This window comes from Chlamydotis macqueenii, chromosome 12 (assembly GCF_036417535.1).
Source record: "Chlamydotis macqueenii isolate bChlMac1 chromosome 12, bChlMac1.mat, whole genome shotgun sequence".
Classification (NCBI taxonomy): Eukaryota; Metazoa; Chordata; class Aves; order Otidiformes; family Otididae; genus Chlamydotis; species Chlamydotis macqueenii.
Genome location: NC_141567.1, coordinates 9,259,061 through 9,277,114, shown reverse-complemented (window position 1 = coordinate 9,277,114; position 18,054 = coordinate 9,259,061). Strand labels below are relative to the sequence as shown.

At 40.6% G+C, this 18,054-nt stretch overlaps 1 protein-coding gene across 3 annotated transcripts in view; it reads right to left on the bottom strand.

Moving 5' to 3' along the window:
• The window catches only part of ARNT2 (aryl hydrocarbon receptor nuclear translocator 2), a 105,337-nt gene that overhangs the window by 37,976 nt on the left and 49,307 nt on the right, over nt 1–18,054 (bottom strand). For all 3 annotated transcript variants that reach the window (XM_086757381.1, XM_086757383.1, XM_086757382.1), the window contains 3 exons: nt 6,969–7,071; nt 4,917–4,982; nt 4,372–4,457 (listed from right to left, as the gene is read on the bottom strand). In XM_086757381.1, coding sequence (XP_086613507.1) covers nt 4,372–4,457; nt 4,917–4,982; nt 6,969–7,071 — 255 coding nt within the window. The remainder of the gene's footprint in view (nt 1–4,371; nt 4,458–4,916; nt 4,983–6,968; nt 7,072–18,054) is intronic.

Here is an 18,054-nt window from a genome sequence, read left to right as displayed (position 1 = left end):
GACTAAAATGTTTCTTTTTTTAAGATAGAAAACTAAGGAGAAAAAAAAGATTTCAACACTACTTTAATTTAACATTATTCTGGGACTTTTTATTTGAAGTTTTCGAAATAAGTATCTATCTAAGTCTTTTCTTCTCTATGTGTTTTTCTGCAGGTCCTGGCTTTCATTTACAGAAAACTAGCAACATCCTGACAGACTGCATCTTCTCTCTCCATCAAATATTTTCCAACAATTGTTATGGCATGAAAAAAAACCTATTAGGAAAATATCATATGGACCACATAAGATTCATTTCCTTCCAGGAATGAGATGCTCACAGGGAAAAAAAAAAAAAAGAAAGAAACAAAGAAAGAAACAAAGAAAGAAAGAAAACCAAATGCTTGCTTAAGTTGAAAACTGAATGATCATGAGAAGGTCAGTATTTCTCAGTTTTGTGAGTGGTTAAGAACTTGAAGCATTCAAGTTCAAGTCTAGGCTAAGGATCACCAGCTGCTTCACTGGGAACAGAAGGACAAGGCTGGAATTGGTGCTCAGCCAGTTTCAAACAAGGGGTCTTTTTACCTCTTTCAAAATAGTCCAACACCGCACTCTCCTTATTTAATCTAACATACACTCCACATAAGAAATGAACAACATTACTGGCTGGAACATCGATCTGAAATATCTGACTCCTTTTTCCTTTGACTTCCACATAGATTTTACCCCGATTACTTGAGACCAACATATAATTTATAGGGATATAAGCATGTTGGTATCATATGCTGGGTTTTGCACTTGAGCTTAGTCCTCCTCTTGCAGGCTCAATGGAGGAAAATGAATGGACCATTACCAAACACAGCCTGGATGGACACGCTCCTCAAAGTGGCTTAGTCTTCTCCCCATGGCTCACTCACCCAGAAGAAAACACACTGCATTAAGGGAATGGCCAAATAACTCCTTTTCCAGGGGAACACAGGCCGGAGCACTCCTAGGCCTGCTTTGCTAAAAACCTGCCCATGGGTCCTGCAGGCTCTGAGCTCAGTCCTGTGTGAAGGACAAGGCATGATGTTTCCTCTGTCTTCTCTCCCATTTCTCTGTGAAAAATGGGTTAAAGGCAGTCTGCCAATAAGTGAGCCTTGCTGCTCCATAAAGGTAAGAGAAAAGAAAAAAATAATTTAAAAAAAGGTAGGCTAGATGTACAAGTGTTCTCATGCTGACCACAGACCTGAGCCATAACAGAACTTGCTTTCTACTTTAGATCTCTGAAAAAAAAAACCCCAGTCCTTAAAATATGCCACCATACTGATGCCAGCTGTCTGTGGTTTATTTGATTTCACCTGTTTCAAGTACTCCAATTACTTAAGAGATTTAGCATAGACTATTCACAGTAGCAGCACTGCCAGACCTGACAGTCTTATCACACTGGTGATGATCGCAGAGCGGCTCGTCTTGGTATTTCTGTATCAATACTGATTGTGTTACACTCGGTGTGGGACTAAAAAAAAAAAATTAACATATTGGCCACAGACAATACAATGCAATCCAGAAAGACAAAATATCAGGTGCTAAACAAATTAGATCAAGTATAGAGTAAGTGTATTTGCTAAATATTTGTTATTTTGTTGATGAAAGTATGTTTTCTGTGTTGGATACTGGTTGTATAATGCACATCCCAAATTGCATGCTCTGAAAGAAAAGGATATGGAGTTTTTATTAGAGTTGGCAACTGAAAAATAAATCAAAATGACCCTTCCCGTAGCTGAATTTTTAAACAGTTGCGATTTAGCACAAACCCAGTTACTCCCAAGAATGTCGAGATGATGCAAAGGCCCTGGGCCTGCTACTCTCCACCTGATTTGAACAAAAGTAATTTTATTACAGGGTAGAAAAGCCTTAGCAAATTCAATTACTGCCGCAGTCATTTCATTTGCTTTGCAGATTATGGTTGAATTACCATTGCAAATCAGAACAAATGCAGTGATATTGCCACTTATTTACCCAAATGTACTAGGGACCAGTTCAGCTCATGGATATTCCCATGCAACTCCAAAAGTCAATGGATACATGACAATAACCAAGACAAAGTGAGGAAGACTGGGAGGGCAAATAAACACTCCTGGAAGAGGCCTTGATTCAGTACTATATGCCCTTAAAAAGGCACTCAGAGATGATTATTATGAGTAATGATTTGGATGGTAACACAGAAGACCACTGAAATTCCACTGAGGCTGTCAAAATTGAAAACATCCCTTAGGATTGTGCTATAGTTTGGAGGCATTAACATTGTGGAGGAGCACTGGGATATCATAAGGGAGCACCATGTGATTTTGAGGAGTGGAGCAATAGAAATGGGATGAAATTCAACATTACTAAATGCATAAGCATGCACTTGGGGACTAGTAACAGTCAAACTACAGCAACAGAAAGGAGATGAAACTTTGTATTACTAATTGAAAGATCACACGATTCAAAGCTATTTTTGCTATGAAATGGAAGATGTTGAGTTGACAACGGAGAAAAAAACCAGTCTGATATGCGTATGAGGTGATCAGGAGGCCAGCAGGATGCACCATACAGAAGTAGGCTCTAACATATACTGCCAGTCAAGACGGGAAATACCATTTTCATTATACGTCACTGCAATCTCATCTGGACAAGAGTGTAGAGTTCTGGTGACCCACATTTTGAAAATGTAAGTGAAGACATGAACAAGCGTAGAGAAGAGACACAATGGTAAAGAAAAGAGAATGTGTTGTGAGAGTGGAGATTAGAAGTGGGCTGGTTTAGCTGTGCAAAGTCCAGGCTGGCAGGATATTACCTCCTTCTGGAAATGTACTAAGACACTGGAGAGATACACAAAGCAGGAAAACTCCTGCCAGATCTTTGGTGCAATATAGTCTAAGAACTGGCATAAACTTCTCATAAACTAACAAAGACTGGAAATTAAGAGGTTGCTAAGCATGGGACAGCAGTGAAGTTTTAGAAGAGCTGGAGACAGGGAAGACATCTCACTAATGTAAACTGGAACTTACAATGGGATACCTGGCAACAGGGCAATCAAAGATCCAGAAGATGCTTTTCATCCCATGCTCCTGCACTGCAGTGCCTGCTGCCCTGCAGAAATGGCGGCTGGAAGTCATACACTGCTGATGTTGTAAACTAGCACTGACATGAGTTCATGCATTTGCAGCTCTGCATCAGCAACATACACCCCTGAAGGGTTAGATCTCTTCAAATGTCCCATAACACGCAGTAGGCTTTTATTTCCAGCTAAGCAAGCAGCTAAAAGAAATCTCATTTGACCTGCCCCTTTCTGAAGAGAAGTCTCCTATATCAAGACTGAATTAAATTATGTTTGGAATTACCAATAGAAAAGTTCATCTCTTTGTGGAAGAAAACAAAAAAAAAAACCCTTTCATTTTCATAGAGCAACTTACCCACACTACACTCTCACTCTTTTGAGATAGAAAAGAAACAGAAACATTCTGATTCCTACAGCACACTAAGTATATTAAATCTTATTAGCAACAAGAGGGGAGGTTTTCCTCTGCTTCCGAAACTGCAGTTCAGCAGGAAATGACAAGAAGTTCACATCCACATGCTGACGGCTGCACACTGCCATACAGACTGGGTGCAAACAACCTTTTAGCCTTCATAATCCACGAATAAATGTGATTTATGCTTGTGGTATACGACCGCAGAAGGGCAGGACAACTCATGGTTTGATTCATGCCAGCAGGCGCTGTCATACTGCGAACGGCCTCTTCAGCTACTGCAGATGCCAAGGTCAACGAACGCAGCTCATGATGATGTCTGGATGAGCTCCACTGTCTCCTCTTTTCAAAGGTAAATATTCCCATATGTAATACTGGGTTACAGTAGGTAAACGTTTTTCTCTGCAGTTCAAAGCAATATGCCAAGACCTGTTTCCCAGAAAAACAGCCTCAAAACAGAACCCATTACCAAGAGTGAACATTCTCAACTAAGACCACCACTTTGAAGTGAGGACCTAAGCACCGAAACTGAAATTACACATACATAAGCATTAGTTGGTGTTTTCTAGAGGCACAAATGCTTTGTGTTTACCTTCTTAAAATTGGCCCCTTTTATTAGATCAAAAACTTTTGGCCCCAGCTGCTGTAATCCCATATTACCCACAACTCCACTGCTGTCTTTGTAATGAAATAGAAAACGTTTTCACATGGAAAAATGGGGAGGCTCTGAGTAACAAAGCTGACTTCTTGATATCAAAAGCTTCTCAGTATGAGACTGAATGGGTTACCCCATTGAAATTCAGCCTAGTTCTGTACCAGCAAAGGATCCTGAGCCAGGTTTTCAACTGTCTTGCAGGTAACGCAGTACACACCACCTTCAAATGAGATAAACACACACCTGCTGGTGGCCAAGCCTTGATATAGCCAGTGCAATGAACAACAGCATACTGTGCTTCGCCTTCTTTTACTGGGCCGAGGCCATTCCTAAATGAAAAGGAAACATGAAAATATATTGATTGACATGCAGAATAGCTTTATGTTTTTAAACTATGACTACTAATGATTTACCGATATTTCTAAGTTATGTTAGAAAGAGCCAACCGTCAACCTAGAGTTCTGCACAATGTCAGCTCCATTACAGTGCTATTCAAGCTGTACCTGTCTTCCACAATATTTGTCTGGGAAAAATACTGAAGCTTATTTCAGAGATGGAGCTGGTTACGACAAAGTTGAGTGACTAGCTCAGGGTTTGCAAAAAGATCCAGTGATTCTGCCCCAGCTGGATTTAGTGACGAGTTCTCCTTTCCCGAGACCCAGTGCTATCTCACACTGTGTGCTAACGCAGACGTTTGTCCAGGCAGTACTCCTTGAGTGAGCATAAGCCCAGTGGAAAATGAGAGCGCTTATGGCAACTAATTGTTGTGACAAATTAAGTAACGGTACCTGTATCTTTTTCTCATGGTGGTTATTCTGTTCAGAGGTAAATGATCCAGAGGAGCATTTCCACACCTAAAAGTAAATTCATATTTGAAATGGCTCAAAAATGAATATAAATACCCAAAATGAAAATGCATTTTAAGATTTTTATTAGTATATATAAGCAGATATGGATATTTGTTTCTGACAGAAAGTCCCAGATTCGTATTTTCTTAGAACTTGCTGATTGCACAGGCTGAGCTTTTTTTGGGGTGTGTTACAAATATTTTCTTTATCTTATAAAGAAAAATAGAAGAGACTACTAAAAGATTCCCTCTTGCCCCCCGCAAACCTAAAGACTATTTGAAACAGATATTCCAAGAGGGGGTAAAGGGTAGATACACTTCAAGATACTGTAAAATAAGGGTGAAAACTAGAGAAGAATATAAGTCAGGCCCCAAAATATCCACACAAAAAAAATCTCTACACAAAACAATCTCAGTATTTCAGTAGCTCCCTTGGACAGACTGCCATATACCAGCTACAATGTTAGTCGACATTAAACTAATGTTTGCAAGAACAGACTATTTACACTGTCAAGTGACTTTGTTTAACACTTGTTCATGTATATTTTGTGCTATTTCTAACTGTGCCTAACTGTATAATTGTAACAATCCATCTGAAGCTAAGTAAACAGTTTGAAGGGTAAAACTAGTTCATTTTCAATGGAAAAAAAGAACAATAACAATGAAAGAAGTAATCACAAGGAAAGTTCACAGTATTTGAGGCTCATTCTTCCCACAAGGTTTTTTAGATTTTTTTTTTTTTTTAATAACAGTCACTGCCAAGGAGAAGGAATGAACAATTAAAATAAGATTTAGAACCCCAAAAATATGTATAAAATTGATCTCGTGCACTGGAGTATACAGAATCAGTGTGCTAGGAAATAACTGCAATCTGAAATGTTGTTTTGAATGCTGGGGAACAACTGTAAACAGAACATGCATTTCTTTAAAAAAAAAAAAAAAAAAAAAAAAAAAAAAAAAATCTTTCTCACATGACCACTATGTGCAGCTTGAAGGAAGAGAAAGCAACATTCCAATGGTTTCTCTGCCAGGCTGTATTTCACCTCCCAGTTAAGGGGTGAAAAGGAGCTACAGCTTTGAAGTCTAATATTGCAGGTATGAAGTATACACAGACCTTACAAAGGCACCCAAGAGCCATACATTGAGGAATTCCACCACATAACCGAAGTACAGGAATCTGTTTTTAACATGCCAAATATTTTGCTTTGCGTGTTTCATTCCATAACATATTTTGTACCATCTGTTTTCAGCACATATAGGATATAGGCTGCAGATGCAATTACGTACTTTCCCTCCCTAACCACACAGAGAGAAATTTATTGCAATAACAAGAGGCATTTTATCCTGTTAGCACTACAACAGAAGTACCCACAAGCCCCAGTTCGAAGCACTGGGCAGGCAGATCTCTTTAAAGAAGCTCAAGCAATGCAGGAGAAGTTGGAAAATTGCAAAATAAAAACCCTCTAACAATTACTCATTTATCTAGCATCAACCAGCTGACATCTGGTTAATTGATACCAGGCTTAGGTTAATTCTTATATAGCTGGCAAGTCTGTAACTGAATTCCTGTTTGTCTTCAAGATTCTTGGAATATTATTGGTTTGCTGAAAAAAATACACAGAGTTGGCCCTTCATTACACTTGCGAAAGCTTTGTTCCCAAAGTATCGGTTTGAATAATTTGACTAGAAGAGACAATGGCTTACATTCCGGGGGTGAAGTTGTCATGAAGTGCTCTGGGGAAAGCATCCTACACCCCACACTGATAAAAATAACTGCAACGCATAAATGAGGTGTTGTTTCGTCACTAATCATAAAGGAAGACAGGTTTCAGTTTTACTTCAGTGCCAAAAGCAAGCATTCTGGAAATGCTTAATGGGAGCGTGTCATTACAGCTTTGTTTTTTAAGCAAGGTCAAATTAGTGCAAGAAAATGCCTGAAGTCTAATCTGAGATGGGACTGGAACCATCACAGGAATACAAGGTCAATGCGTACCTCATCCGGCAAATGAAAGAGCGCCTGGATCCCATGCACATTCTCATCGAGGACTGCTGACCCTCTTTCTTTACTGTTCCAGTCTTCAAGTCCAGGATTCGTCCTAGAAAAGCCAGGGAGAGCAACTGATGTTAAGTACATAAATTTAATTCCATTTACTACAAACTGAGACGACAGTAAGTTCATAAGCTAAATTTCATTAGCCCAGTTACAGGAAAAAATAGCAACAAAAAATCTTGATCCTGCTCTCATATCGGTTATTTGCTGGCTTAACTAATGATTTCAGCAAAGCTGACCTGAGTCACAGCACTGACGGCTCTTTTCTTGGTTGGCCCAAGACCAACTTCCAAGGCAGGGTCAAATGTCTGGAGGCAGAGAAGACAATGACAGCAAGCACAGCTATTTCACTGATCTGCTCACTCCACTCTTCACCAGAACTGTGGATAAAGCAACAGGTATCATCTCCCTGACAGCTGCTCCTCTTTCACTGTGCTCTCGTGTCTATCCAGAATGCTCTCACCGTAACACCACCTCATATATTCAGAGCTGCAATGACGGTGAGAAACACCTAAGATCAAGTTTTTCTCCTTGATGATACAGGAGATGTCACAGCAGCACTTGTGGTGGGGCCCTTTCAGAGCTGATAAAAACCTGACATGTCAGCATATTTTTAAAGTTAATTTTCAGCCGGATCAGTGAGACGATCTGACTATGCAAGGTCCATGGCTGGACCCTGCTGATCAGCATAAGCTGACTAGAAACCTCAGAATCTCACCCGACAGACGCAGCATCAGAAAGGGATGACAGCTACCAAGTCATCTCGAGAGAGGACAGGACAGAGGGAGCACTGAGCTGAGACTCCTACAGTAAGCTGGAAGAGGTCTTTATTAAAAAACAAAGGTAGCAAGGCAGTAATAGATTAATCTTTCCATTCTCCTGAGATAAAACAAAAAGGCAGTGATTACTACAGATAGGTTTATACCAGTGATGGCAAGATACAGGGTATCACCTAAAATCCTATTTTTTAGCACCAAAGAACCAACATAATGGACTTTTGCATCTACAGCTCAATTGCTAACAGATGACTACAAAATCCTGCACATTAATAATACGGACTAGAAATGAATCACTGGCCCAGATCCACAGTGCTTCAGGGCTGGATATAGCCACAAAAGTGACAGTGACCAAAAGAAATGCAGTGAAACAGCTGCTGGACAATTAAATGACAGCCACCAGTGCTGATGACACACAACCATGAGGAAACCTACATGTTTAAGGCGGGCATCTTTTAATAACTGAAACTACAGAAGCCTAAGTTTTTACTGTGACATAACTAGCCAAGTTTACAGCAATATAAGATACATGATACAGCAATATAAGATAGGAGACACTGTGTGTAGTAAATTGAAGAAATCATGCAGAATACATTCAAAGTCTCCCTCATCAGATTTACTTAAAAGTCTCTGTCCAAAAATTAAGTTCTGAAATAACCCTACTGTCAAACATTAATTTCAGAATTACTTTAACTGAAAATACTGACCTCCATCCACGAATGGGACTAAAATCACTACAAAACAGCTTAAAGATTAGTTTTTTAGATAAAAAAACTAGGCAGCAGCATTTTGTTCTTAAGGGATAACCACTTCTGGAGGAAATCCGTCCTTGTCTACAGAATGTCAGGTGTACCTCCAAGGTGTATCTCAGATGGTTAAGAAGTTAGCAAGCCTGGGAACAATTCCTAAAGAGGCTTCAGTTCACAGCACGGGACTAGATATTAATATTGATGTATGATTCAGGTGTGAGCCAGGAAGAAACCACACCACCGTATTTCCCAACTCAGTGACGCTGACCCTCTGATGCAGGATGGATCTGAGGTTCAAACATACTCCCCTTCCCTGCATCAGAGAGTCTGTCTCGCTGTCTCATTTTCTGTAGCCAAGTCAGAGTCTACTTCCCCATCACCTCAACGAATAACACAATTTAGAGAAACAAAATATCATCAGGCAGGAGGCAAACTGACTCACAAATGAAGGCAATACATGACAAAGCAAATAAAGCCAGAATGTATGTGCAGGACCCAATGGCTGTCCGTATGAGCATGCAAGCCAAATCAAACCACTAAAAGCATTTTTCTCTCCGGACACAATAACTTTGTCACACACACAAACAAAAGAAGAGTTGTTTACTGTGCACTTTTTGTTCCCCATTCCAAAACAAATTCTTGAAGTGACACTAATCATCAAAAAGTAGTGACAGCAAACGTAACTCAAAGAGCTAACAGAAATTTCTCAGCTTCTATCATCCAAGAGCATCTATAAAAATAAGTATACTTCAGAATTACATGGCCACTAAGTCTAAAATTGCTGACACATGTTCCTTTGGCATGTCTGGAACTCCTGACAAAAGTAATAGTTTTTAAATTTAGCTTTTTGTTTTGCAAGGTCTTAGAAGTATGCAGCAGATAACAAATAGTAGTCTAAATTTTGCTGGGACTTACAAAATCACTGCAGGGGGTATGTGAGGGTATGAGTCAGACAAATGTTTGGTGCACAGACATTATGACAAAGCTCTCTGAGCAGATTGTTTCAATAGTCTGTGGTGTGTGTGTTAACCTGGTCGAGCTCTAACAATAAAGTGCAGATTTTGATGAAGAACAAGCAGTTTGCTTCTCATGTATTATTAGATGCTTATGATCAAACTATACTAAAAAGAGGAAGAATTATAGTTGAACAGACCAAGGAGAAAGCTTTTCATTTAGCTCAAGCAAGCCTGTCAGTACACTCCTTGGGATAACAGGGATCTTCTAAGACAGAGCGTACCAGGGCTTGTATCTCTGATGGAGCTTTTAAGTTAATAGCATTTTCAATTAATAACAGTGTCACCAGGTATGTAGAGTGCATCTAGCAGACTAAACTGGGAAACAGCCCACTGTGAGATCTGTATGCAGGCAGTGTGGCCGTGCAGCACAGGTAAATGCTAGCTTTGGAAAAAGAAAGAGCATAATACTCCCAGGTGCTTGCACCCCGTGTCTGCCTGCAGTATTGCACAAACACTGCTAAGAGTTCTCCTGTTTAATGACGGCATTCTCAACACGGTGTTACCCCTTTTTATTTTCATACTAACTGCTCAAGAAAACATCTTAATTCCTAGACCTAGACTTACAGCATTTAGGTCTTACCAAATAATTCTAAAGAAGTGCAGAGAGACGGAAAACGGTGAAGTCAGGACAAGCCGGAGTTGTATCACAATATTTGCTGTGAATTCTCATTGCTATGACAATCTGCAGCTGTGACAATGCAATGTCACCTGGTCTCAAGACAAAACTCACAGCTGTTTCTCCCCAGGATCTCACCATTCCACACTTGACTCTGAGAAGGGGATGGACCAACACTACTCTGCTTCTACCAGCATGGAATTGCAAAATCATCTTCTACCTGCTTTAATATCATCTACAGTTCGCTGCAGGTGCTCATGTGAAGAATCTTGGCAGGTCCCACATTGCAGTCAAGCAAACTGCCATAAATCGCAACTCCGTCTCATACAGACAGCTCAGTTCAAGGAGGCTGCACGCTCTGATGACAGCTCTGTCACAGAACCATAAAACATTCGTATCTCTGTGTATTCCTGCATCTTTTACACCGGTGCTGCTGCCTTGGTGATAAATACTCATTCAATTTTCTCCACAGTAAACACAAACAAAGTACATTTGATGTAAAAGTTGGTGATTATATTCTTATTAATAAGAAATATTCTAGGATGCTGTGACAACTTCTGCTAATTGAATAGTGCACATGTGCATTTTCAAAATTTCTTCTTCTAGTTTCTTCAGAAGAACAGTTTGAACAACCCAGTGCCACCACCAGCTGGATCCTTTACGAGCTTCCCCATAAACTGGCAATTGCATGCAGCTCATTTTCGTGTTAAACTTTTCTCCTCTCCAGCTCCAGGCACAGCCCTCAGACACACCGAGTGCAGGGTGCGTGTCTCCATCACAGCACTACCGTGACTGACGCTGCTGTCTTATTACCATCTGCAGCAGCTGCACAACTCGGAGGAAACCAGCTTACTCTGCTGAGAGAGAAAGCAAAGAAATGAGCACAATGCATACTAAGACCAGCACACAAATCTCTCCAGTTGGTCTGGGTACGATTGATAATTTGCTGAAATCTGCCCACTACAGTCCCCAGTTCAGAAGACAGTATTGCTGAAACCTGTAATGAACCACTTGTCCTCCAAGCAGGAATCCACCATGCGATCCAGGTACCTGATGTCAAGCTGTCATTACAGGAAAGGGTTGTCAATGCGACCACAGAGGTGAGGACAATGTGCAAGAGATTAAATATTTGGGTAAAATTAGAGAAGCTGTATAAAATTCTTGGCACTAAAGAGATTAGTTAGCAACCAATTCAAGTACTGAGGATACATGCCCCATCGTGTTACGCTGCAGCATGTTTTCAAAGATGCTCTAAAAAATTCCCATCAAGGGGACAAATGTTCATATTGGCACTGACATGCCCCTTATGTGTGCCAACAGTGAACAAATTACGCATGAACCTTCCCCTTTTGGATCTCCAATTGCTACTGTGAATGTTCAAATACCTTTTCTGTGCTTGCAATGTTTGAGATGAACCTAAGCCAAGGATTGGCTTGGGCCTACTGAAGTTCATGGGGTTTCAAATCTGGGAGTTTGGCTCAAATCCATCTTTACACAATAGCACCAGCCTGTTAGAAAATTTGTTCCTCCATATTTAAGCACTGCACACTAAGGTTTATAGCCTGGTAATCAAACACAGTCTGTTCTTTGTTACTTTTTTCATTCTTTTCTTTTTTTTTTTTTGGTGGATTCAAAACTCCATAAGCTTCAATACCTAATTCTACCACAAATGCTTTCTCTGCTGGATTTCCAGTTCCTAAGAATCCTACAGTCTATAATTAGAAAGAACGGTTGTTACCCGAGAGCTTTCTTTTACAAAAATTTCAGTGCAATTTGAAATGGCTGTCTCTAAAAACAATCATATGGTATTCACATCCAGTTTGCAGCATGGAAATAACCCTCTTTTGCAAGAGAAGACTACAACCTGTTTACAAAGATCAGAAGAAATTTGTTTTGGCCTCATGCATACACAAATACTGTTGGCAAAGTGCATGATACAATTTTCCATTTCCCTTTAACTCATCAGTAGATGGACTGCTGTCTTGCACAGAATCTTGAACCCGATAAGGAAACAGTCTGAATTAATATATGAAGTCTCACCTCGTCCTCAATACCTTCAGCAACTCAGCAAGCTTCACGTTGTAGTTGATAGTGTCTTGTCTTACAAAAATCAACTTGATATTTCATAATTATTCTCAGCCACCAGATTATCTACATATTTCCTTCCAGGCAAAATAAAATACAGGATAAACTAAGTTTGGTTTGGACAAGATAATAAAAGATGACTTTGTGCTCATCAAAAATACTCCACAGGCTACTCAGGGAAGACAAACAGGACACAGGAATATTGACCCAAACATCCTTATGAAAACTAAAACCATCTTTATATTACTAGAAAAACGGAAAAGAAAACAAGACAAGGATGCGGGAAAACAAAAGGAAATACTTAAAAATAAAAGCAAAGTGATGGTCACGGTACTGATGCTTCTGGACACAGCTCCAAACGTAAGCTGACCCTCAAACTGAAGGGTCAGAGAACAAAGGACGACTTCTATGGCGATGCTCTCTACTAGTATGCTAAGTCTTTAGAGAGTCGTGGTAGAGATCAGCTTAAAGACACGTGTTCTCAACTAAAACCACTAGCTGCCAGCCCCTCACGCAGAAGCGTAACACTGCAAACAAACTATTTACTATTCTTTATTTCCTAGGGAGGCAGCACAGGAAAGTCCTTATCACTCCTGAGTGCAACATCAAAAGCCAGCTCTGTTACTGTACCTCAGGACATGGAAATGGTGCACGAAGACAGCAATCGTGGTTGGATACTGAACCCACAACAGCTTGTACAGATGTAAGACACAGGTCACTGCTTCAGATCAACAATAAAGTTCCAGAAAATGAAGTTAAACTCTTTTTTTTTTTTTTTTTAATTTTTCATTTATCAGTTTACACATATGCACTGACTACAGGTGAACATCCAGCTTTACACCAGCTGAGGTATTCAGCTGGCAGAGTTCCTCTTGAAAACAATGGATGTATTATGAATAGATATACAAAATATGTTCAATAAGATTAAACAGCCTAAATTTGACCAATTTATATTAACTTACTCTTGATAAGCTCATGCCAGAGCAAAGCAATTATTTTGCATTAATTCAACAACTAAAAGAAAATAAAAATTGTTAAAAAATTTATGCCCTTACAATTGTATCTCATGTTTAATGCTGCTCAGAAAGCGCTTTAAGCTCTATTAAGTTTAATAGACATACATCCACCTCATGCAACTCAATATGAAAAAAATTACAGATGATCTAAGAACACATTAAGAATCAAAACTGAAATGCAAACACAGTATTTGATGGCTCTCCTTCCAGGAACTCACATACAGATAAACCAGAAGCAGCTCGCAATATCCAAATAAAACAATATACACATAAAAAAAAAATCATGGTCACATATCTCTTCTCTCACAATTCTGGGCTTTATTATTTACATAAAGGTAATGTTCATAAAAGCACCAATACATCTATCATGTACATACACATATTAGAGCACACAGTTCCTGTCCTGAAAGCCAAAGTCCCTGCCCTATAAACAACAAGATGTCTACTGGAGGGTTGGTGAGACTGAGAGCAACTGTCCTAGCACAGAAATACACTGCTGGTGATACAAATATCCTCCAAAACCAGAGCATCCCTTCAGTATCACACCATGAAAGACAGGAACTATGTGGAGTGAATGCACCAAGTAATATAATCCTAATAAAAGTGTACCCATCTCCCTGGCTCTTCATCGAGTGGAAAGTAAACGCATCACCAACAAGAACAGCCTGGACACTCAAAACACAAGTGGACTTAAGAGCATCCTAACTTCATATTACAAACTAAGGGCAGAACCACACAACTGGCACCAGTTACGCTGCGCACCTAAAACCAGCACTGATTTTACACTACGCTTCCCGTCCACATCAGAGGTCACACTACAGCTCTCCCAGGCAATGCTTGCTAACCTGGTGTTTATTTTACCACCACTACTTCATAGTTGCTGAGTAGTTAATGGGCTTTAAATATATGGCAAAAAGACACCAATACTTGGTAACATTTAAAAGATACTGAGAAGTCACGAGGCATGCACAGCTCTAGAACATAAGAGCCTCATGAGATTGTTTTCACAAAACAAATTTGCTAACTCATGATGCTTAACTCACTCACCAAAACCCCTGCTTATTCACACACAACGCCAGCGTGCATGCACCGGCGCTCCCAACGCGCTCGTCTTCCCCTGCAGCACGGCCGCGCGGGACCGCTGCCAGGGCTCGCAGTAACGCAGAGCAGATGGGCTCGTCACCAGGCCAGCGCGCTTTTCTCTTTCATACTCGTTTTGCATCAATCCGAAGCACCACAGCTGCACTGTTAGCTGTGTACGAACAGTTTGAATTCACACGTGGAAAGGGTCTGCTCTCCAGACTGTCTCACCTGTGGGTGCAGGAGCCCCTGGGTTCTGCCTGGAAGGTGTCTGGTAGCACAGGTCATCCCTTACTGGTATCACAGCCTTTATGGACCATAATCACAACTTCAATCCCTGGCTTACAGGAAGCTCAAGACACAGCACGGGGGGACGCATGTTCCTGACCATGCAGAGATGGCTGATGTGATCTAAATCTTTCCTGATATTAAAATCATGATCCTATCAAATCTTTCAAGGAGTAGGTCAGTGGGACTTTGAGGGAGGCAACACTGTAGGTGGGAACAGGGTCTCCTCACGCACACCTCCCACCCTTGCTTCCCAGCTGGTCTGACTGTATGGAAACCATGGGATCTTCCCACAGGAGACTGTGCCCTACCAGCAAGGCTGTACAGCAAGCCAAGATTTATACCTCTGTCCTCTGCCATACAGGATTTTGTGCCCAGGCCTGACTCCTCCAGAAGAATGAAGCCACAGGGACACTGGTATACCAACAACCCTTGAGAATACGTTACAACTGTGAAATCAGTCAGCCTCATGCAGCCTGGAACAAAATCAGGGACCACACAGGACTTCCCAGCTGTCATTATACTGCGCGCGTATCAACCACAGAGCTCGCGGGGTGGCAGGGATAAAATGCAGTCACTCTTGCTCCAAAGTGCCTTCCACCCAAATGTTACGAGACTGCTTTAGCTCTCACAGGCTGGGGCTTCACTGCTCTCGTGCACTTGTTTTATAGCAGAGCAGCAAGGGGCACCACACCCCTACCCCACTGCACGTACCGCAACATCACAAAGCATCGCTGATGCACCGACAAACAAATACATCCGTATAGAAAATAACTGCCTCCAAGCAGGTACTTGTTGGCAGACCTTAAAGCAACTTTCAGAGGAGATCCACAGCTTTACTCCTGTTTTAAAGATGAGAACACTGAAGCCCAAAGGAATGATTTCTATTGTTTGTGGTCAACCAGCAGTGGAGGTATAGCTAGGACCACGATCCAAGCTCATATAAGCAATATGAGTTCTCAACACACTCTAGCTGTAGATAAAAATCCTCAACAACATAATCCACAGTGATCCCCAGAAAGTCCGTAAAAATCTCATGACAATTATATTCTTATCGGGGCATAATCATTCTAAATGAGATATAAACATGATTATGCTCCCAAAAGAAGACGATAGGCTGGGCGGCTGATTTATCTTTCTTTATATCCAGTGATAACCTCTTGATACACCAGTACAGAACCTGAAACAAATTAGCCCAAATAAGGAAAAGAAATTTCACTTGAATCAAATGCTCCACTTTCATGATGCTGCTTAGAACAAGGACATGCACTCCACTGGTCATTTTTCCCCCCGCACTCATGAACAAATTCCTGGACTACCTATCTCCTAATGATGGCTAATGTTCCACTTACAAATATAAACCATCAAAGCTCACTCTCCGCACTAGCCTCGTTTCTCAGGGGGACTATTTGAAGTCTCTAAATATGTTAAGGTTTACATCATCTAATTGCAAAAGGCGTTGTATAAGCATCAGAGTCAAGTTATGACATTCTTACAATAGAATGAAGAGTTGATCCAATCAACAGCAAAGTTAAAAAAAAAAAAGTAGTAATGCAATTGAAATGCAGCTATTTTTAAATCTCTAACTCTCCCCTGCTCACCAATAGGAGAAACTGACCTAGGCTTTCTCACCCCCTCTTGTTTTTCAATAAAAAACCCCTCGTGTTACACAGTTGTTTGCTTAATATAACTTTTTATAAAAGCTCATGAGGCCAAAAGGTCTCTGCTGTGCCTGCCTTCATGTTTGACTAACCAGTCTGCATCATTTAATTCTCCACAGTGTTGGGCAAATATGCATCATTTTAATTAAATTAAAAAGGAAACTATGTGGGCTTTTGAGCCTTGCTTTTGAGTTAATTTTAAGGGACTATCTGAAGGGATAGTGCTACAGATCACATGCAAGCTTCTCTGCTGATGGATCTGGAAAAACCGGACATAAAAACCCAAGCAAATAATTAAAAGCACATGTTGAAAGTTAAGTTATAACATTAAAAAAACTCAAAACATTAACAGCCAAATGGTTTCAACAATGGTTTTCTTACATATGGGAAACATACTAAATAAAATAGCTTACTAAATAAAAAAGCTTACAGGAGCCCATACAGATGTGTAAGCACTCCCTAGACATAAATACAACAGCATCTTTCTCCATTTCCAGTTCCCTGTCTGTAAAGTCAGACGATGACCCTCTCTTCTTTCACCCTTGCGTTGTCCATTTAAGCTTTTGCAGCAGCAGCTTTACCTGGCTACAGGTTTCTCTAAGTCCTGGCACAGCCGCATTCTGATCTCTGCAGGTACTTTCAGGCTTAGTCACTAAACAAATAAATATCACCAAATCCACTGTTCCAGGAGCTGGGCAGTTAGGGTAGCCCTTCCGGTACAACTATCAGATGTACTTGAAGGAAAGCCTGAGTGGGAGAAAATTACCATACCAAGGCTTGCCAGCGATCCAAGATACAAAGAGCTCCTCAAAAGACAGAGCAGACTTTCCGTAACTAGAAACGGGATGGGAAACCCCAGAAACAGCTACTCCAAAGCACCATCAGCAGAGACTCCCATGACAGGATAGCTCTCCAAAATAACTCTGCAATATGTAATTTATTCTTTTACCATTCATAGCTGCATTCAAATCAATACATAAAAGTTGTAAGTAGCTCTTAAATTAACCCAGTTGTTTCACTTGAGTGCTCAGCAGGAAGCTTTACTAAAAAACACTTCTGCCACAAAAGTGTCAGCTCCTGGCATTTTGTATTACTTGTACTTAATTATCAAACTCAAATAACTGTGATAGATGCTCTATCAGTAAATACTAGAATCAACTGGTTCTAAAATTTGTCTGTTTTCTGTTCCACACGAGCCAGTGACACACCATGGAACAGTCCATGAGAGGAAATAAATAATGACTGCAAGATGACTTTGAGATTTTTTTTGCTGGGGATAGAATTAAACTTAAACACAAGAGGAAGGGAAGAGGGTGAGTGAGAGAGGGGAGAACAGAAGACCCAAGGATGCTGTCTGGTTGTTTTTATAGGCTACTCCTTCAGTTCTATCAAAATAAGGTGTGTGGGGCAAAACATCACTATATGTTTTAATTCTCTTTCTGAAGACTCAAAACAGTAAAAATCACATGCAAAAGTCTCCATACTACAAAAATAAAAAGAAGAATGTCTGGTGATGTAAGTTCAGATCTAAGGCACTGCACAGAACAGATCAAACCTCAGAAAACTGCTAGCAGGCCACGTCTCCACTCTGGCTGTGTGCTGCCGTATGGGAGGCTTTTCCCTCCGCGCAGCTCTGTGCAGGATACCAGTGAGAAGCAAGTGGGTACTGCGGTCCCAGCAAGCTGGTGGCATGTCAGGAAAGGGACAAACACCATGGGAAGTCCTGCCTCTGCTGTTCCAGT